Consider the following 21615-nt stretch of genomic DNA (forward strand, 5'->3'; position numbering starts at 1 on the left):
CCCAGCACTTTGGGAAGCTGAGGCGGGCGGATCACAAGGTCAGGAGATCGAGACCATTCTGGCTAACACAGTGAAACCCCGTCTCCACTAAAAATACAAAAAATTAGCCATGCGTGGTGGTGGGCACCTGTAGTCCCAGCTACTCGGGAGGCTGAGGCAGGAGAATGGAGTGAACCTGGGAGGTGGAGCTTGCAGTGAGCCGAGATCACACCACTGCACTCCAGGCTGGGCGACAGAGCGAGACTCCATCTCAAAAAGAAAAAAAAAAAAAAAGAAGAGAAACAACTCAAAAGTAAAATGAGCTAACGATATGAACTGCCAGTTCACAGAAAAATAAACATATATTGTTAATAAACAAATTAAAAGTAACGCTTAACCTCACTTCTAATTAAAGAGTTATAAATCAAAATAATGAGATACATTTTCTTTTTTTTTTTTCTTTGAGACGGAGTCTTGCTCTGTCGCCCAGGCTGGAGTGCGGTGGCCGGATCTCAGCTCACTGCCAGCTCCGCCTCCCGGGTTCACGCCATTCTCCTGCCTCAGCCTCCCGAGTAGCTGGGACTACAGGCGCCCGCCACCTCGCCCGGCTAGTTTTTTGTATTTTTAGTAGAGACGGGGTTTCACCGTGTTAGCCAGGATGGTCTCGATCTCCTGACCTCGTGATCCGCCCGTCTCGGCCTCCCAAAGTGCTGGGATTACAGGCTTGAGCCACCGCGCCCCGCGAGATACATTTTCAACATGTTAGTTTGGCAAAAATTAGGAAGTTTGATAATACCTATTACTGAGAGGAAAAAGGAACTCATACACTGTGATTCAGAGTGGTACAACCATTCTGAAAGACAACTGGGTGATATATATCAAAATGTGATATATATCATGACAATTCCACTACAAGGAATTTTGCATCTAATATACCACCATATATCTGGCACTATAATATAATATAACACTGTATGCAATAGCAACAACTGGAACAAACAAGACATCTGTCAATAAGAGTATGGTTTAATGAGTCATGTTGTATTCATTCAATGGAATATTATGCAGTCATTTAAAAAAAAAAACCTCAAGGCTGGGCGCAGTGGCTCATGCCTGTAATCCCAGCACTTTGAGGGGCCAAGGCGGGTGGATCACAAGGTCAGAAGTTCGAGACCAGCCTGGCCAACATAGTGAAATCCCATCTCTACTAACAATACAAAAATTAGCTAGCCGTGGTGGTGGGCACCTGTAATCCCAGCTATTTGGGAGGCTGAGGCAGGAGAATTGCTTGAACCCAGGATGTGGAGGTTGCAGTGAGCTAAGATTGTGCCACTGCACTCCAGCCAGGGCAACAGTGCAAGACTCTTTATTTAAAAAAAAAAAAAGCCTCAAAAGCAATATAAAGTAGATCCTGAGCTCTGGAGTTAGGTGGTCTGGATTAGACCACTGGTCTTACCGTTTATTATTATTATTAGCTGTGTGAACTTGAGCAAGTAGCTTAAGTGCTCTGCATATCAGTTTCTTCATATACAAAATAAGGATACTAATGTTATTTACCTCATAGGGTTGTAAGGATTAAATGAGATAAAACATATAAAGAATCTAGAGCAATGCCTGACAGGGAGTAAATGTTCAATGTCACACACATTCACAAAAAATGGTATATCGATAAAAATACTCCTATAAGGACATAGAAGAAATTGTTAATAGTTATCTTTGGGAAGACTAATTTTTCATTTGATACCTTTTTTCAGTATTTAAAACTGTTTTCCAAGTGATATATTACTTGTGATTTCAAGGGGGCGGGGGCGGTGAGAGCTGTCCTTAATACATTTCTAAAACACAAAGCAGAATGCATGTTATGATCACATTATTAGGTGGGTTGTTTTGTTTTGAGACAGGGTCTCACCCTCTTGCCTAGGCTGGAGTACAGTGCCACAGTCATGACTCATTGCAACCTCAACCTCCTGGCTCAAATGATCCTCCTGTCTCAGCCTCCCAAGTATCTGGGGCCACGGTGCATGCCACCATGCCTGGATAATTTTTTTTTTTAGTAGCGATTAGGGCTCACTATGTTGCCCAGGCTGGTCTCCAACTCCTGAGTTCAAGAGATCCTCCTGCCTTGGCCTTCCAAAGTGCTAGGATTACAGGCCTGTGCCACTGCACCTGGCCCTGTTTTTGTTTAAATACATATACATATGTGCAAAGAAGAGAGTTTAAAAGGATACACAATTTGGTTATAGAACCTGTCTCAGAAGATTACATTTTTCATTTATTCTATATATTTTTCTATAATGGGTATTTGTTTTTTATAAGACAAATGATAATTTTTAAAAAATAAAGCCAGCTTGTCCACCCCACACCTCTAGGTGTGCTACACATGAATCATGCCAGAGATACTGCTGTCCAAAGTCTCCAAAGAAAAAGATTCTATAACTTTTCATTATAAGGTTTTCAACAGCCTTGAAGATCTGTTAGAATACAAAGTAAAAAGCAAAAAACAAAACCTGTGGGCTCCAATACCTGGTTTTGTGTGGCTTGCTCCATCCAACTTCTTAGGTGTTAAAGTCACAGGTACCACATCTGCTTTTAGCTCTTCCTTTCCATCAGTGCCCACGTCTTTCACTATGACGTTCACGTTCACTGTGTGACCAGCCCTGGGTTTGGCTGCTGGATTAGCATGCTTCCAGAAACGCTGCTTCAAGGCTTCCAGTTCTAAACCCAAACGCCAACCAGTGTGTCAGTTTGCCATGTTCAAAACTCCTTCCTTTAAGACTTACAAGCTAAGTTTTTTTAGCTCAACAATGATGAGGAAAACCACACACAGAGAAACCAAAAACCCCTTGCTATTAACTCCTGAGTCAAATTCACACAACTTAACCCAAACTAATGGACTGCCACAACTATTCTTCCTCAACGTTTCAAAAATCAGACTTTAAAAAATCAGACAGAAATGTATACCTGAAATTTCTAAATATGTGCAATTCTTTTGAACATTCTTTAAAAATTCTCTAAAAGTATTAAACTGGTAGGAAAAAAGATTATAATCTCATCTATTCAAGGGCTAAATTTTTCATGGGTTTCCAGTCTGTTTAAAATTCCCTATCTGTTATTGCTGTTTTTTGTTTCTGTTTTGAGACGGAGTCTCACTCTGTTGCCCAGGCTGGAGTGCAATGATGCGATCTCAGCTCACTGCAACCTCCATCTCCTGAGTTCAAGTGATTCTCCTACTTCAGTCTCTTGAGTAGCTGAGATTACAGGTGAGCACCACTATGCCCAGCTAATTTTTTTTTTTTTTTTTTTTTGGAGATGGAGTCTCACTGTCTCCCAGGCTGGGGTGCAGTGGTGTGATCTCAACTTTAGGAGATTGCCAGGCTCCACTTAGGTTCACTCTGTATGCGTTGTGGCCTGGAAACTCTCCAGATGGTAAGCTGGGGCAATGATAGGACTCACCTCATTTGTTTCTCTTCTCTCAGAGCTTACTGTTCTATTCTGCCTGTTAAATGCCTGAAAAACTTACTTCATATATTTTGTCTGACCTTTTAGTTGTTTAAGGAGGAAGGTAAATCCAGTCTCTGTTACTTCATAATAGCCGAAAAGTTTCGTTTTTGTTGTCTGAGCTCAGCCTCTATAACAAGGGTCAGCAAGCTGTAGCTCACAGGCCAAATTCTAGTTGGTAGCCTATTTTTGTATTATCCACAAGCTAAAAATGGCTCTTGCTTTTTTATTCTTTTTAATTTTTTTTTTTTTTTTTTTGAGACAGAGTCTGGCTCTGTCGCCCAGGCTGGAGTGCAGTGGCCGGATCTCAGTTCACTGCAAGCTCCGCCTCCCGGGTTTACGCCATTCTCCTGCCTCAGCCTCCCGAGTAGCTGGGACTACAGGCGCCCACCACTTCGCCCGGCTAGTTTTTTGTATTTTTTTTTAGTAGAGACGGGGTTTCACCGTGTTAGCCAGGATGGTCTCAATCTCCTGACCGTCGTGATCCGCCCGTCTCGGCCTCCCAAAGTGCTGGGATTACAGGCTTGAGCCACCGCGCCCGGCCTCTTTTTAATTTTTTTGAGACAGGGCCTTGCTATGTTACTCAAGCCGGGGTGCAGTGGCACCATCACAGCTCACTGCAGCCTTGACCCCTGGGCTCAACAGATCCTCCTGCCTCAGCCTCTGGAGAAGCTGTGACTACAGGCCTGTGCCAGCAGACTGGCTAATTTGACTTTTTTTTTTTTTTTTTTTGAGATGGAGTCTAGCTCTGTTGCCTAGGCTGGAGTGCAGTGGTGCAATCTCAGCTCACTGCAAGCTCCACCTCCCGGGCTCACATCATTCTCCTGCCTCAACCTCCCAAGTAGCTGGGACTACAGGCGCCTGCCACCACGCCCGGCTAATTTTTTGTATTTTTAGTAGAGACAGGGTTTCACTGTGTTAGCCAGGCTGGTCTCAAACTCCTGACCTCAAATGATCAGCCCACCTTGGCCTCCCAAAGTGCTGGGATCAAATTCCCTATTTTGAACGTTTCATTATTGGCAATCTTACTAAATATAGGCAAGGTCAATTTTTTTAAAGAAGGGAAAATAAAATGACAATCCAGTCAGTGATACAATTAAGCAGCACGACAGTAATAAGTTTTTTGGTGAAAACTGTTACACTAGTACAGTTGGTACAATGAGAAAGGAAATATTGTAGCCCCAGTATCACATGCTCAACTTGTATACAAAGGGGCATATATATATACTGGGAACAGTAAGTTCAGCAATCCAATAGTGATATAAATTTACCCCTCTTCACCACTGCAATATCTTAGAATTTCCTTCTCCTTTCTCCCTCAGCCAGCTGTTAACTCTGCTTAACACTTCATATCATAATGGAATCTGTGGTGATAGCTGGCAGTTATAAGGAGAAAGTTCCTTTGGAGTTGATGCACACTGGATATTTTCAGGTGGCCTTCTCGTCCATGATAAAATGGTTTATTTTTAAATGGAGTCTTGTTCTGTGGCCCAGGCTGGAGTGCAGTGTTGCAACCTTGGCTCTCACTGTAGCCTCAATCTCTCCAAGCTTAGAGGTGATCCTCTCACCTCAACCTCCTGAGAGTAGCCAGGACTATAGGCATGTACCACCAACCCCAGCTAACTTTTATTTTTTTTTTTTTTTGAGATGGAGTCTCACTCTGTTGCCCAGGCCAAAGTGCAGTGGCATGATCTCAGCTCACTGTAACCTCCATCTCCTGGGTTCAACTAATTCTCCTGCCTCAGCCTCCCTAGAAGCTGGGATTACAGGCGTGCACCACAACACCCAGCTATTTTATTTATTTATTTATTTATTTATTTATTTATTATTATTTTTGAGACGGAGTCTCGCTCTGTCGCCCAGGCTGGAGTGCAGTGGCTGGATCTCGGCTCACTGCAAGCTCCGCCTCCCTGGGTTCACGCCATTCTCCTGCCTCAGCCTCCCGAGTAGCTGGGACTACAGGCGCCTGCCACCTCGCCCATCTAGTTTTTTTGCTTTTTTTTTTTTTTGAGACGGAGTCTCGCTCTGTCACCCAGGCTGGAGTGCTGTGGCCGGATCTCAGCTCACTGCAAGCTCCGCCTCCCGGGTTCCCGCCATTCTCCTGCCTCAGCCTCCCAGGTAGCTGGGACTACAGGCGCCGCCACCTTGCCCGTCTAGTTTTTTTGTAGTTTTTAGTAGAGACGGGGTTTCACCGTGTTAGCCAGGATGGTCTCGATCTCCTGACCTCGTGATCCGCCCGTCTCGGCCTCCCAAAGTGCTGGGATTACAGGCTTGAGCCACCGCGCCTGGCCTAATTTTTTATTTTTACTTTTAGTACAGATGGGGTTTCACCATGTTGGCCAGGCTGGTCTTGAACTCCTGACCTCAGATGATCCGCCCACCTCAGCCTCCCAAAGTGCTGGGATTATAGGAGTGAGCCACTGCACCTGGCCAATTTTTGTATTTTTTGTAGAGACGGGTTTTGCCATGTTGTCCAGGCTGGTCTTGAACTCCTGGACTGAAGTGATCCACCCTCCTCAGCCTCCCAAAGTGCTAGGGTTACAGGTGTGAGCCACTGTGCCCGGCCACTTTTCATTTTTCTTTTTAGAGACAGGGTCTTGCTCTGTTGCTCAGGCTGGAGTGCAGGGGTGTGCGATCACAGCTCACTGCAACCTTGACCTCCTGGGTTTAAGCATTCCTTCTACCTCACCCTCCCAAGTAGCTAGGACTACTTGGGAGTCCTAGCTTGTAAAGACAGGAACTCGCTATGTTGCCCAAGCTGGTCTCAAACACCTGGCCTCAAAGCGATCTTCCCACCTTAGTCTCCCAAAGTGCTGGAACTATAGGCATGAAACTTTGGTTAATTTTCTAAACTGCACTCAAATCATACTTCAGTATTTTTGTGACTAGCATCTAGATATATATTCTTTTTCCTCTAGATGGTCTTACTAGAAAAAGAGAAAAATGAAGGAAATCTTTTTATTCTGAGCCCCCAACATTATTAGCAGCAAAAACCCAACTCTAAAGGATGCTATGTTTACATTGCAAACAAAAGAGTAGAGAGACCAGCTATAAGTCTGCCTCCTATTTTGCAGTGGTTCAGTAAAGCTGAAAGCAACAGGTAGTGGCAGAGAAAAGGGAACAGAAATAGGCAGGTTATTACGGATGCCACTAGAGTAAAAGAAATGGTTGGGTGGGAAGATTACCTGGGACTTAAAACAGCAGTCAGCATAAGAACTGTTCTCATTCACATTACTCTTGTCCAGAAAGCAGAATTAGAGGCAGGGATTATTCCATATGCTATTGCAAGCAACATCACAAAATTTAAATTTACATGCATTTTTTCATGGAAATCTTATCCTATATGAGGTAAGGAAACTGAGCTGTTCCCACTATTTTTACTCTTAACCTCTTCCAATGCATCCACCACACCAGGTACCAGATTTAACTTCCTAAAATGAGTATCTGATTGAACATTTCCTTTGCTGAAAACGTTTCAATGGTCCTCTACTTACAAAGAGCTAAAGTCCAAGCTCCTAGCATGGCATAAAAACCCTGAACGATCTGGGCAATGATCACCAATGTCCTTGCTATCTTCACTTCAGCCAGGTAGAACACCCTGTGCTTTCTATTGTCTCTGACATCTGCAGGTCCAACCCCTCCACCAAAAAGTCCTCCCTCACCTGCCTGCCTTGGTATCTCTACTGAGCTCCTTTCAGAAACTTCCTTGACTTCTAGGCTCCAAGTAAGGTATCCCTTCCTCTAGGTTCCCAATGCACCCTCAATTACATACCTTGATCGTAAGCACTTACCATCCACTATTGTAATGGTCTGTTTGCCTGCCTATCACTCCTATTATACTTTAATTTCTTTGAGAGCGGGGAGTGTTTTACATGTATACACAGCAGCAAACACAGTGCTAAATACAATTTATTGCATGAATGAATGAATGTTGATTCTAACTTCACGTATATTATGGCTGGTCTGGAAACCCAAATTTCATGTCAATTATTTCTAAAGGAAAACATGTTCCAAGTTAAAAAGTAAGTGCTCACCATATGCCAGCCACTATGTAGGTCTCTTTATAAGCCAAGTATAATGCTGGAAAAATAACCTAACCTCTCTGAGCCTCAGTCTCTTCATTTTGCAAAATAATACCTGGTGCTATGAAAATTAAGAAAGACAACTAACAAAGAATGTACCAGTGTCTAATATAGTTGGTACTCAAAAAACGTTTCTCCCTTTCCTATCAGTCTAGGACTGTTAGGTAACTTTTAGTCCCACAGAACAGAAACTTTCCCTCAGTGTTCCGGACAACAGCTTATTCTCATGCTTCTTTGCTAATGGAGCTATGCTAGTTCTGTTACACAACTCTGCCACCTCAACCTCCAGCCCTGGTCAAACTGACTTTCACATCTTCCCAATACGCAACACCATGCAGAGCTCTTTCTATCCTTCTCCTCATCTCCAAAGTCAACCTATTCAGTTATCAGACTCACTGAGCATATTTTACACACCAGATACAGTGGCTGACATAGCACCTACCAACAATAAGCTGTTTAATGAAAGAGAATCTATTTGTGTGTGTGTGTGTGTGTGTTTTTAATGAGACAAGGTGCTCTTTCTATCCTCTCCATCTCCAAAGTCAACTCATTCAATTAACAGACTTACTGAGCATATTTTACACACCAGATATAGTGGCTGACATAGCACCTGCCGACAATAAGCTGTTTAATGAAACATAATTTTGTGTGTGTGTGTGTGTGTGTGTTTTATGAGACAGGGTCTCGTTCTGTCTCCCAGACTAGAGTGCAGTAGTGCAATTTTAGCTCACAACTCACTGTAGCTTTGACCCCCCGGGCTCACGCAATCCTCCCACCTCCACCTCCTCAAGTGCTAGAATTACAGGCATAAGCCACTGACTGTGCTCGGTTTAATGAAAGAGTCTTGGTCGAGTGTAGTGCCTCACACCTGTAATTCCAGCACTTTGGGAGGTCAAGGCAGGCAGATCAGCTAAGGTCAGGAGTTCAAGACTCACCTGGCCAACATGGTGAAACCCCGTCTCTGCTAAAAATACAAAAATTAGCTGGGTGTGGTGGCGGGCATCTGTAATCCCAGCTACTTGAGAGGATGAGGCAGGAGAATTGCTTGAACCCAGGAGGCGGAGGTTGCAGTGAGGTGGGATCACAGCATTGCACTCCAGTCTGGGTGACAAGAGCAAGTGAAAGTCCGTCTCAAAAACAAAAAGTCTTGATGTGAACCATTTCACTAATAATAGTAGAAGCAGCAACAACTTTTTGAGTGCTTCTTTATACTATCCATTTGCATGCATTATTTCAACACATCTTCACCATAGCCCACAAGCCATATAATGCTTTTTTCTTTCTTTCTTTTTTCTTTTTTTGAGACTGGATTTCATATGCTGCCCAGCATGGCCCTAAACTCCTGGGCTCAAGTGACCCTCTTGTGTCTCAGCCTTCCCAGTAGCTGGAACTACAGGTGTGTACCACTCTGCCTGGCTTTCTTCTCTTTTTTTAAAAAAAGATGCTTGAAGAGGTCAAATGGCATATACAATGTTAAATAATTACTATGATAGTCCAGATTCAAATCCTGGTCTTCCTACAAAGTCTAAGCTCTTTTTTTTTTTTTTTGAGACGGAGTCTCGCTCTGTTGCCCAGGCTGGAGTGCAGTGGTGTGATCTTGGCTCACTGCAAACTCGGCCTCCGGGGTTCACGCCATTCTCCTGCCTCAGCCTCCTGAGTAGCTGGGACTACAGGCGCCCACCACCACGCCCGGCTAATTTTTTGTATTTTTAGTAGAGATGGGGTTTCACCGTGTTAGCCAGGATGGTCTTGATCTCCCGACCTCACAATCCACCCGCCTCGGCCTCCCAAAGTGCTGGGATTACAGGCGTGAGCCACCGCGTCCAGCCACAAAGTCTAAGCTCTTAACCACCATGCCATACTGCCTCAAGGCAGAGTGGGGAGCATCCAACTCTATCTAAGAGTCAGGAAATTTATTCAACGTGGTAATACTTGAGTTCAGTGTTGAGAGATCATTCATTCATTTGATAAATACAAGTGCCTACAATGTGTCATCCACTGAGGAAGCACTAGAGATACAGTAGGGAACAAGGCAGTAGATCCCAACTCACAGTATAAAGGGAAGGCAGTGAACAAGTAATTATATCCACCTATTCTTCAAGCTGTCCTCTAACCATTCATTGGAAGAAATTTATCCCTCTCTGAATTCCTACAGTATTTTATTCTAAATGTTCTTTAAGAAAATAATACTTTTCCTGGCCGGGCGCGGTGGCTCAAGCCTGTAATCCCAGCACTTTGGGAGGCCGAGACGGGCGGATCACGAGGTCAGGAGATCGAGACCATCCTGGCTAACATGGTGAAACCCCGTCTCTACTAAAAAATACAAAAAACTAGCCGGGCGAGGTGGCGGGCGCCTGTAGTCCCAGCTACTCGGGAGGCTGAGGCAGGAGAATGGCGTAAATCCGGGAGGCGGAGCTTGCAGTGAGCTGAGATCTGGCCACTGCACTCCAGCCCTGGTGACAGAGTGAGACTCCGTCTCAAAAAAAAAAAAAAAAAAAAAAAAGAAAATAATACTTTTCCTTTTTCATGTTATTTATTTTCCAATTATCAATGACATATTCATTATCAAAGACATCATTTACCATTTTCTCCTTTGTACTTGTTATTTGCATACTTCTTATCTCCCCCAATAGAGTAAAAGCATCTTAAGTATACCTTAAATATCAGATTTATCTTGGTATGCCCCATAGCAACTTACTCATAGTAGATACTTTAATATTTGTTGAATGAGTGAAAACAAAAGAAATTCAGTTTCACAGATAATTTAAGTGAACCAAAATGTTTCTCTTTAGCAGTAAAAAACTAAACGATGTTTTCATCAATGTCTTAAGATTTGACTCAGGATTATAGAAAAAACTTAATTTCAGATTGGAAAGGCAGAAATAATAAATTCCTAAATACCATAACACAATAGCAATGTACCTCTTTTTTATATTAACTATCAACAAGCTTTTTTTTTTTTTTGAGACAGAGTCTCGCTCTGTCACCCAGGTTGGAGTGCAGTGGTGCAGTCTCGGCTCACTGCAACCTCTGTCTCCCGGGTTCAAGTAATTCTCCTGCCCCAGCCTCCCAAGTAGCTAGGACTACAGATGCATGCCACCATGCCGGGCTAATTTTTGTATTTTTAGTACAGACAGGTTTCACTATTTTGGCCAGGCTGGTCTCAAACTCCTGACCTCGTGATCTGCCCGCCTCGGCCTCCCAAAGTACTGGGATTACAGGCATTAGCCACTACACCTGGCCAACAGACTTCCATTGTAAACATGGCTTAGATCACTCTGATACCCTGCCAAATTTCTCTAAAAGGGACTCTGCCCATATCTGGAACAACTGCAGGATAAGATCACATGTGGTTATTGGTTTCTCCTATGTTCTCTGTCCTCGACAGTGGTCAATAATCAAAAGCTACCAGGATAATCACTCCAAGGAGACTCCCACAATTTAAAGGATTACCTCTGTTGGTTTCAGGTTCATCAAGTATCACAAAGGAATCTTCATCAGCACCTAGCCGTGGTTTAATGGAAACATCTACTCCCAGTTGCTTAAGTCTATCCAGAGTAAACCTTCTCACTCTTTCAGGTGGCACAACTGCTGATGATTTATTTTGCTGCCCAGGCTCTTCCACTTTCTCATCTGTTTCTTCTGCATTTTGGGGGTCTTCACCCTCCAGGGCATGAGGTTCAAATGCTACAAGCCCTCCAACATGACATTCCTCACTGTGATTATTCCCAAGGAAGTTGGATTCCTGTTGCACCACCGAGCTGTCCCCAGGTGAAGGTCTAATGTCACTCTGCTTCTGTTTCCCCTGAATTTCTAGCTCTTCATTTTTTACCAAATCCTTCCTGGAAGACTCATCTAATCCAGTAATGATCTGGGTTTCCTTTGAAACCACAGGGAGTGCATTAATTTCCACTTCATTTTCTGCACCCGTTGTCTGCCCAGAACCTTTACTATGGTGATAACTGTTCATTTCAGTAGTGTTTGCAGTGTCTGTGATTTCTTTGTGATGGCTTGACTGATATTTAGATGACCTAGAGAAGAGAAAATGAGCTGGAGTTGAAAATTATCCTAAATGTGAAACATTCTCATCCCTTAGTATATATCAGTTAAATCAGTTTTAGGGGAGTGAGAAATCTGAACTTTTTATGCCAGGTGTTTGCTACAAAACTAAATGTTCATGAAAATAATAATAATAATTTAATATAATAATAAGAGTGTTCTTACTTCAATAGTGCCATGGCATTTCCCTGGCAAGTGGGCCGGGGTTTACGTTTGAAGAAATCGTGAATGGTTTTATTCTCAGGCATATGATATGGAAGGTTAAGTGCAGACTCTATAAAACAGAATAAAACAAGCAAATATATATACTGTATATTCTGAAATGTCGCTTCATGTTCAGTTAACCAAACATAATAACCTACGCCATCACTAGAAATAGAAAACTCCCCTTTAACAAAGGCAGAGGAGCTAAGTACAGAAGAGTTTCCTGAAGACCAGTGGCTTTTAAACCTAGATGTGAAATCAAAATGATCCAGGAAGTTTTTTAGAAATACAGATTCTTGGATCCCATTTCAAACCTACTGAATCAGAATCTCTGTAGGGCCTAAAAATTTATATACAGTAGTCCCTGCTTATCCACAGGGATACATTCCAAGACCTGCAGTGGATGCCTGAAACTGCAGATAGTACTAAACCATGCAGTGTTTTTTTCATCTGATAACTGAGAGGGCTACTAACTGACTAACAGGCAGGTAACATATACAGTGTGATACACTGGACAAAGGGATTTTTTTTTTAATTCCATGGACCATGGCTGACCACGGGTAACCAAAACTGCAAATAGGAGGGACTACTACCTCTCCAAAGAATCCTAACACAATCGGTCCACAGACAACCATTAAATTTCCTCCCTACTTGCATTACAGTTCTGAAAATTTCTTCAGTTTATACAAATGTTCCAAGGGCTTTAGAACAATGGCCTTTCACCAAGATCAATTCTAAACTTGATATTATAACCTGAGTTCACATTAGAAGTGTTAAAAAAATAAAAGTCCTCAACATCCAAGTTGAGCTTACCAAGAAATATTGTGATTTTGCCTCAAAGTTTACTGGGTTGCATTACCTCGAATAAGGCGCTGAGTCTCACTATGCAGTTGTTTTAATGCTTCTTTACTTAATTTGGCTGCCTTTCTTTCCTTAAAGAAAACAAAAAGTGAGACTACATTAATTATATGAATATCCAGAAAGATAGATATTCATCCCTCAAGAGTTTGCTCTCTCCAAGAAAAGAGGAAAGGAAATAGTAAGCCAAATGCAGTATAAACTCAAGGAATTCATTTAAAGTCTTAGAGAATTCATTCAAGTCTCAGAGAATTCGTTCAATCCAATCCATATTTTGTTCCTACTATGTACAAAGCAATATGATGGGTAACAGAAAAATATGATAGACAAAATAAAATATTTATCCCTAAGCAATCCATAAACTCCTGTGTAAAGAGATCAATGTGACTAATATACAGGGCTCTACCTCACCTTCCTCGTGGTTCCTTTTGATAACTCACTTTCTTCCTCAAATGAATAGACCCCACTCTCCAAAGATGGTTCTTTTTTCTAAAAGAAATGGCATGTTGATTATTAGGACAAAAACAAAATTCAAATAAGAGGATGATTTAGTTGAAGTCTACTTTTGTCATCCAACACCACATCATGCTACATTAATAAATCAATAATCATCGAATAGAAATTATTAAACACACAGCATCCTATTATGCTTAGAAAACAAATTAGATACCTCAAATGGAGTTTGGACCCTTATTTCTTTTACCTCTGCTTACATCTTTCCCTAAAGAGGGATAATAACTCGCAGGAAGCTAAAAAAAATCTTAGGAAGAAAAATTATGCTTCCAAATACTCGGGACAACAATGTTTTGACTGATGCCTCTCTTTGATACCCTTCCTGAAACCCTATAGGGTTCATTTCTCAAAGGCTATAGGATTGCAAAATTTACATCTCTTCCCTATTATTTACCTGCATCTTACTACACCGCCAAGTATCTTAAGTCTTTTTTTTCAGCATTCCTAAAAGGGTAATAACAAAGAACTAGTTTCCAAATAAGTTAGCACGTCTATCACTTGTACTGCAAGTCTCCAAAATTAACAGCTGAAAACTTAAGTCAATTGACACGTTTTTCTTCAGTTAAAAAAAGAAAAAATTAAGGTTCCAACAGTAAATTAAAAATATAGCAAAGGTCAGAGGCGGTTGGTTAACTCTTATTGCAATCATGTTTTACTTGCCTTGTGCTTTTTTACTTTGTTTTTTACAGCTGCTCTTATTGATTCTATTGACTCTTCATCTTCCAATGGAGAGTTATTTTCATCCTCCAACCCAGTTTCAAAAAGGTCTTTATCCATAATAAGACAGCCACTGTCATTAAATGGCTGTTCTACATCATCTTCCTAGATAATACATAAACAAAAAGCATAATCCAATCATTTAAAAATCCAGTATTTCACAACATCATATAATAATTTGGATCAGGCCAGAAAAAGCCCATGTTTCATCAACAGACAAGCATATAAAATCTACAACATTCTCACTGGTTCCTAACTCACACTTATCCTTTGAAGTCCAAGTTGTGATTTTATGCAACTGTCTAAAACTAACTTAATAAACAGTAAATTTTTTTTGAAAAGTCAAATACTTGTTAAGCAGCTAGTTTATAAATTTGAGGATAGTTTTTCTAGTTAGCAAACAAGACTTCTGACTGACAGATGCATTAAAAAGCCTTCTTTCCATTAATTTTCATCAGCTCAGAGACAGCAAAGGATTACTCCATGTGCTCATAAAGAAAATAAGAAACCCATTTATTTGGAAATGTCCTCTGCATACCCAAAATAGAATAAGACCAATAAGTTTTATTTTTTTGTTTTGTTTTGTTTTGTTTTTTGAGACAGGGTCTCACTCTGTCATCCACGCTGGAATGCAGTGGTACAATTACAGCTTATTGCAACCTCGACCTCCTGGGCTCAAGTGATTCTCCCACCTCACCCTCCCAAGTAGCTGGGACTACAGCTGGGACTACGGCCACCACACCCAACTAATTTTTAACTTTTTTGTAGAGACGGGATCTCACTCTGTTGCCTAGGCTGGTCTTGAACTCCTGGGCTTAAGTGACCCTCTGGCCTCAGCCTCCCAAAGTGCTGGGATTAGAGATATGCACCACTGCACCTGGCCAAGACCCGTTAGTTTTAAATAACATACCCTATTATTCTTAACACAAAATAGTCAATTCAAAGCAATATTTGGAGAGCAGAGACAACCTCAAGTACTAACAGCAACCTTTTCTAAAATGTTAACCTACCCAAGCAATAGCAAATTATTCTTTAAAATGTACCTGGTTTTTTGTTTCCTTCTTTTTCAGCTGTCTAATTTTTTCCATTTTTCTCTCCTCTTTCTCAAGTCTTCTTTTCGATTTTACTTTTGCTTTTCCTGAAGTTCCTTCTTTATCATTTGTGTGCTTTTTGGAACTCTTTCTGTCAGTGGTAAAGTCTGTAGAGTTTCCAGACTGAAGACTCGGCTCTAAGCAAGGTTTCACTTGCGCTTCGAGATTTTCCTGATACAAAGACTTCTCCATGTAACTTTCATCACTGTCTGCCAGAGTTTTGTAAATCCTTTTGATTTTTGTATTTTTCCCAGCATAAAAATTCTCTTTATTTTCCTCCTCGGCACTGTCATAGGTAGTTTTCTCTGGAGAGGCATTTGTGTCCTCTGTTTCGGAATCACTGTCTTGTAGAACCTTCCTGTTTTTCAACTTCTTACTTACAAATATCTCTTCATCTGAATCTGGAAGAAACAATTTTCTTTTAATTATACCATCATTTGATCTTCCTCCTAGTCCCACTACTCCTCAAAAATATATTCAGTTATACACGTGATATATTACATTGTGAAATTATGTGACTACTATTAAGAACTGATTGTAGCAAAGCAAATCTAAAAATACATTTTGAAAAACATTTTCCCTGGGAAAAATGTCTCTTACTGGGAAATGTAATTTTATGTATATTTACAATGTGTGAAGTTGTTCTAATCCACTGGCAGGTGTTAAAATTCCTTTTATTATAGGATGGATGCAATTAACCAGGCAATGTGGTAGCTATTAGACATTCAACAATATAACATCGTTTCAAAAAGGTACAAGCACTGTTATTTTGCTTTTATAGTAAAACAAACAATAAGGATGGGGCATTAATGGAATAAATCAAGAGAATAATGAAATTAATCCAATCTACTTACAACTGAGGCTCCTGCATACTATTCCTAAAAATAAAATTACTATTACAAACCTCCTTCACTCAAGGGTCCAATTGTTTCACAGCTGCCCTGTCCACTATCTGAAGGACTATCTGCTTCCTCTTGTGAAATGACTTTTGGATCATTGATTTCCAGGTGAACCTAGAAAATGACAATATACTTTGTATTAACCAGCAAGTGACCAAAAGCTCCAAGTACATAATGACACAGAAATCATCATGGGATCATCAACCTGAACTAAGGAAAGAACCAAATACAATGGTTCCTTGAAGGGATGACATTTAGAATTACTGGACAACAAACAAACAAAAGTTTGTTTTTCACCTTTGAAGGATGCTAACAGAACCAACTCCTTTAGTAATGGTTAAAAAATGAAAAGAATCAAGCATTTATTATGCCTTTTCTGTGTGAACTGTTCCCCATATATCCCATGATTGATGAGGGGAAGTTTCTATTTAGAGAAATATCCTAATGAATTAACAAATGATAGAATTAGATTATCACAATTTTATCAACCCTCAATTAAATAAGACCTCGGCAATTATCATTAATGGCTGCTAACATCACCAAAAGAGAAACACCAGACATTATGTGCTGCCTAATAGAAGTACTCAATACTAGCTATAAAGTATTCCTGACAGAACAATCAAATTTGAATCCTATCAAGTCTCTAGATCTAACTACCAAGTTACAGGAAATAGAGTGAATAGGGAAACATGTTGAATAATACCACAGAGATGCAACCTAGATGTGGGAAACTCCACAAGTCAAACTGGGTGGTTTCTTTCTTTCTTTCTTTTTTTGAGATAGGATCTTGCTCTGTCACCCAGGCTGGAGTGCAGCGGCGCAATCTCTGCTCACTGCAACCTCTGCCTCCTGGGTTCAAGCGATTCTCCTCCTAAGTAGCTGGGATTACAGGCGCACACCACCAAGCCCAGCTAATTTTTTGTATTTTAATAGAGACAAGTTTTCTCCATGCTGGCCAGGCTGGTTGCAAATTCCTGACCTCAGGTGATCCACCCACCTTGGCCTCTCAAAGTGCTGGGATTACAGGTATGAGTGACTGCGCCTGGCCTTTGCAATATATTGCAAAGAAAAAAAAAAACAGAGGGAGAGAAACCTATAAAGTTAGTTAATACGTAAGTGAATGAATATATGTGTGTATGTATGTATATTTCCATATATTTATACATGTATGTATATTTCTATATGCTATATTTCTTTGTCTTTTTTTTTTTTTTGAGACGGAGTTTTGCTCTTGTTGTCCAAGCTGGAGTGCAATGGCATGATCTTGGCTCCCTACAACCTCCGCCTCCTGGGTTCAAGCGATTCTCCTGCCTCAGCCTCCCGAGTAGCTGGGATTACAGGTGCATGCCACCATGCCCGGCTAATTTTTTGTATTTTTAGTAGAAACGGGGTTTCACCATGTTAGCCAGGCTGGTCTCGAACTCCTGACCTCAGGTGATCCGCCTGCCTCAGCCTCCCAAAATGCTGGAATTACAGGCGTAAGCCACCACACCTGGCCCTGTATATTTCTATATACATAAATGTATGCTTTATATATGTATGTATATCTTAAAATACATATATATGTGTATACACACACATATAAGTATGTTTTATATATGTATGTATATCTTAAAATACATACATATATGTATATATACACATATATAATATAAACAATTGCAATATGCCAACTTCTGATGATTCAAAAAAATGTAAATAATTATGCTAAAGTGACATATAAAAATAAATGAAATATCTATGAGTCAAAGAAATCTGAACACTGACTAGATCCTTCTTAGGTGTGGTAATAATATTGTAGTTATCTTTTTTTGGAAAGCCCTTGTCTGTTAGATAGGCACACTAAAATATTTGTGGTTCAAATAATATGATATCTGGGATTTTCCTCCAAATAATCCTGTGAGAGGAAAAATGGGTAGCGGTATAAATGAAACAAGATTGATCATGATTTGATAATACAGGTTGAACATCTTTAATGTGAACCTGAAATGCTCCCAAATCCAAAATATTTTAGCACTGACATGATGCTAATTGAAATTTCACTAGATGAAAATTCCACACCTGACCTCATATGATGAGCTGCAATAAAACCTTTGCTTCATGCACGGAATTATTTTAAAATGCTGTATAAAATTACCTTCAGACTATGTGTGTAAGGTATATATGAAATATAACTGAATTTCATGTTTAGACTTGGGTCCCTCCCCCAAGACATCTCATTAAGTGTATGCAAATATTCCAAAACCCAAAATGAATCTGAAATTCAAAACCCTTCTCGTCCCAAGCATTTCAGACGAGACATATTCAAACTGTAGTTGAAGTAAGGTGATGGGTTCATTATACCATCCTTTCTACGGTTGTATAGGTTTGAAAATTTCTAAATAAGACAGTTTAAAAAGTCGCAAATAAAAACCTAAGGAGGAGGGGTGTGTTAGGTGACTTGATCAGTTAGTGACCAAGCTAATCCTAGATGCCAAGTCTACCTCCTTGGAGTTCTCAGGGCTCTGAATACACTTATTAATAAAGGGAGAAATATGAACATCAGTAATGTAACAGGATGCAAGGTCTCACCCGAGTGGTTTCTCAAAAAATCATTAAATTGGCCAGGCATGGTGGCTCATGCCTGTAATCCCAGCACTTTGGGAGGCCGAGGCAGGTGGATCACGAGGTCAGGAGTTTGAGACCAGCCTGGCCAATATGGTGAAACCCCGTCTCTACTAAAAATACAAAAATTAGCTGGGCATGGTGGTGTGTGCCTGTAGTCCCGGCTGCTCAGGAGGCCGAGGCAGGAGAATCACTTGAACCCGGGAGACAGAGGTTGCAGTGAGCCGAGATTGCGCCCCGCACTCCAGCCTGGGCAACAGAGCGAGACTCCATCTCGGAAAAAAAAAAAAAAAAATATATATATATATATAAAATTGATTTGGATGCTTGGCACAATTTTTTTTTTTTTGATACAGCATCTCACTCTGTCACCCAGGCTAGAGTGCAGTGGCAGGATCATGGCTCACTGCAGGCTTGACCTCCAGGCCCAAAGGATCCTCTCACCTCAGCCTACTGAGCGGCTGGGACTACGGGCGACGCCCGGCTAATTTTTGTATTTTTTTTTGTAGAGGCGGGGTTTTGCCATGTTAGAAAACAGGCTGGCTGGTTTCAAAATCTTGAGCTCAAGCAATCTGCTGGCCTTGGCCTCCCAAAGTGCTGGGATTGCTGAGAATTAATATGTATGCACTGACGATCCTCTCAACAATCCAAAGCAGTGAAATTATTACTTCTGTTTGTGAATGCGGAAATCGAATTTAGGTAACCAGACAGCTCAAGGAATAGGGCTGTTTTGAATGATGATTCTCTTCTAGGCAATTTGCAGCAACGTCAAAGTGCAGGGCCAGGCCGGGCGCGGTGGCTCAAGCCTGTAATCCCAGCACTTTGGGAGGCCGAGACGGGCGGATTACGAGGTCAGGAGATCGAGACCATCCTGGCTAACACGGTGAAACCCCGTCTCTACTAAAAATACAAAAACTAGCCGGGCGAGGTGGCGGGCGCCTGTAGTCCCAGCTACTCGGGAGGCTGAGGCAGGAGAATGGCGGAAACCCGGGAGGCGGAGCTTGCAGTGAGCTGAGATCTGGCCACTGCACTCCAGTCCGGGCGACAGAGCGAGACTCCGCCTCAAAAAAAAAAAAAAAAAAAAAAAAAAAAAAAAAAAAAAAAAAAAAAAAAAAAAAAGTGCAGGGCCAGGAACAGGGTGGGGTGAGGTCTCAAAAAATTCAGTAATCAAAATAAATAACATATTAATGCAATATTTTTTAAAAAATTAAATCAATAATCTATGGCTCATGAGGTAAATAATACACCCGCTTTTGTAAATAAAGTTTATTGGAACCAGGGACGGGATTAGGGTGAGGTGAGTGAGGCAAGGTCGTGCAAATGACTGGTCAGATCTTGTCTCTGTTTAAACGTCTGATATTTTGTTCAATATCAAATCATAAAAATTTTTTGCATTAATTTCGGTTTAAAAAAAATTGCATTAAAATATGAGTTTGATTAATGAGTGTTTTGGCGCCCCTTTAAATTTTGCTCCTAAGGCGAGAGTGCCTTGCCCGAATCCGGCCCCAGAAAGGACACAGGTCTGGAAACATCTGTTTTCTATGCCCAATTTCGCCAGGGAGCTGCGAGCCACCAGCCAGGCGCCCCAACGGTGACGTCCCACTCGGGGCCCCGTAGGAAAACGCAAAGGGCCTCCGCGCGATGACCTCCAGGGCCCCTCCCAGGCCCAACGTGGAACTCCCTAATACCCTCGTCCTCTATTTGCGGAGAATCCCGCCCCGCACCCCTGCGGCCCGGTTCGGCCAGAGCCTCCTGGCTTTCAGGGCACCCTGAGGGGAGGAGCTTCCGCGACAGGAAACGCGCCAAAGGGGAGGGCTGGCGGCAGGAACCGGCTGAGGAGGGGCTGGGCTGCCGGCAGCGCGCGCCGCAGAGACCTGGAGCTCCCCGGCCACGGAGCCCGAAGCGCGGGAAGCCCGGCGGCGGGACGGGACGCCCGGTCGGAACCCATCCCGACCGAGTCTCGAGGCTGCGGGAGCCGACGCGGTGAACGCCGGGAGCCGCAGTCCTCCCGCCCGGGCTCCCCGGGTCAGCGGGGTCTACCCCGGCCCCACCTAACCCCTCGGTGCCGGGCCTTCGCAGCCCCGGTGGGGGGCGTGTGCATAAACTCACCTCAGAACCCACCTCGCCCGTCATGACGCCTGCCTCCCCGGCGCTCCGTTAGGGACCGAGCTGTCTCTGGTTCCCTCAGCCGGAGAGCAGCGGCTCCCGCCGTCTCCAGCCCGGCAGCGCAGTTCGAGCTTTCCCGCCCAGCCAGAGTAGAGGTCCCACCCCGATGGTTTGCACCAATCCAGAGGGGACTTTCCAGCGAGTCCCCGCCCCGTTCCGACCCACCAATCACGCAGCGCCTCCGGCCGCCCAACCTCATATAACCCGGGCTGGGTCGCAGCTGCTGGAAGCGGAGCCTCCGGGAGCTGGAAGTACACTGGGGCGAGCAGTAGGTACCAGGCGAGCAGTGGTGTTTGACCATTGACACTTGCCAAAGCAGGAAGTGCGATCGGAGGGGTGAGTCCTCTGGGGGAAGTGAGCTGGGAAACGGTTCCTGGGCACCTGGGAGTGTCCTGTACCTGAACCTTTTTAAAGGGATTCCAAGGTCCCCGTGGGGATTTTCTCCACTGACTTCATTTCTGGAGCAGCTAGATCCTGTCTGCCTTTTGTACACGACACTTACCACTGAATATATATATATATACACACACACACACACACACATATATATACACGCTCACACATATACACACACATATATGTACACACATACATATGCACACACATATATACACACACACACACATATATATGTATACACACACACTTTTTTTTTTTTTGAGACGGAGCCTCCCTCTGTTAGCCAGGATGGAATGCAATGGCGCGATCTCAGCTCACTGCAACCTCCCCCTCCCGGGTTCAAGCGATTCTCGTGCCTCAGCCTCCCAAGTAGCTAGGATTACAGGCACCCACCACCAATGCCTGACTAATTTTTGTATTTTTAGTAGAGACAGGGTTTCACCATGTTGGCCAGGCTGGTTTCGAACTCCTGACCTCAAATGATCCGCCCGCCTCGGCCTCCCAAAGTGCTGGGATTACAGGCGTGAGTCACCGCGCCTGGCCCAC

The 21615-nt window shown here is 42.6% G+C and overlaps 1 protein-coding gene across 1 annotated transcript in view; it reads right to left on the minus strand.

The window, feature by feature from the left end:
• Nucleotides 1-20761, minus strand: part of CLSPN (claspin) — a 37078-nt gene extending 16317 nt beyond the window's left edge. Inside the window, exons 1-9 of the mRNA XM_010360406.2 lie at nt 20614-20761; nt 15906-16014; nt 14954-15402; nt 13854-14015; nt 13092-13169; nt 12682-12754; nt 11784-11892; nt 11013-11590; nt 2503-2694 (exon numbers count right to left, since the gene is read on the minus strand). Coding sequence (XP_010358708.1) covers nt 2503-2694; nt 11013-11590; nt 11784-11892; nt 12682-12754; nt 13092-13169; nt 13854-14015; nt 14954-15402; nt 15906-16014; nt 20614-20637 — 1774 coding nt within the window. The 5' untranslated portion in view covers nt 20638-20761. The remainder of the gene's footprint in view (nt 1-2502; nt 2695-11012; nt 11591-11783; nt 11893-12681; nt 12755-13091; nt 13170-13853; nt 14016-14953; nt 15403-15905; nt 16015-20613) is intronic.
• Between the last annotated feature and the right edge of the window lie 854 nt (nt 20762-21615).

This window comes from Rhinopithecus roxellana, chromosome 12 (genome assembly GCF_007565055.1).
Source record: "Rhinopithecus roxellana isolate Shanxi Qingling chromosome 12, ASM756505v1, whole genome shotgun sequence".
In the NCBI taxonomy this organism is placed as follows: Eukaryota; Metazoa; Chordata; class Mammalia; order Primates; family Cercopithecidae; genus Rhinopithecus; species Rhinopithecus roxellana.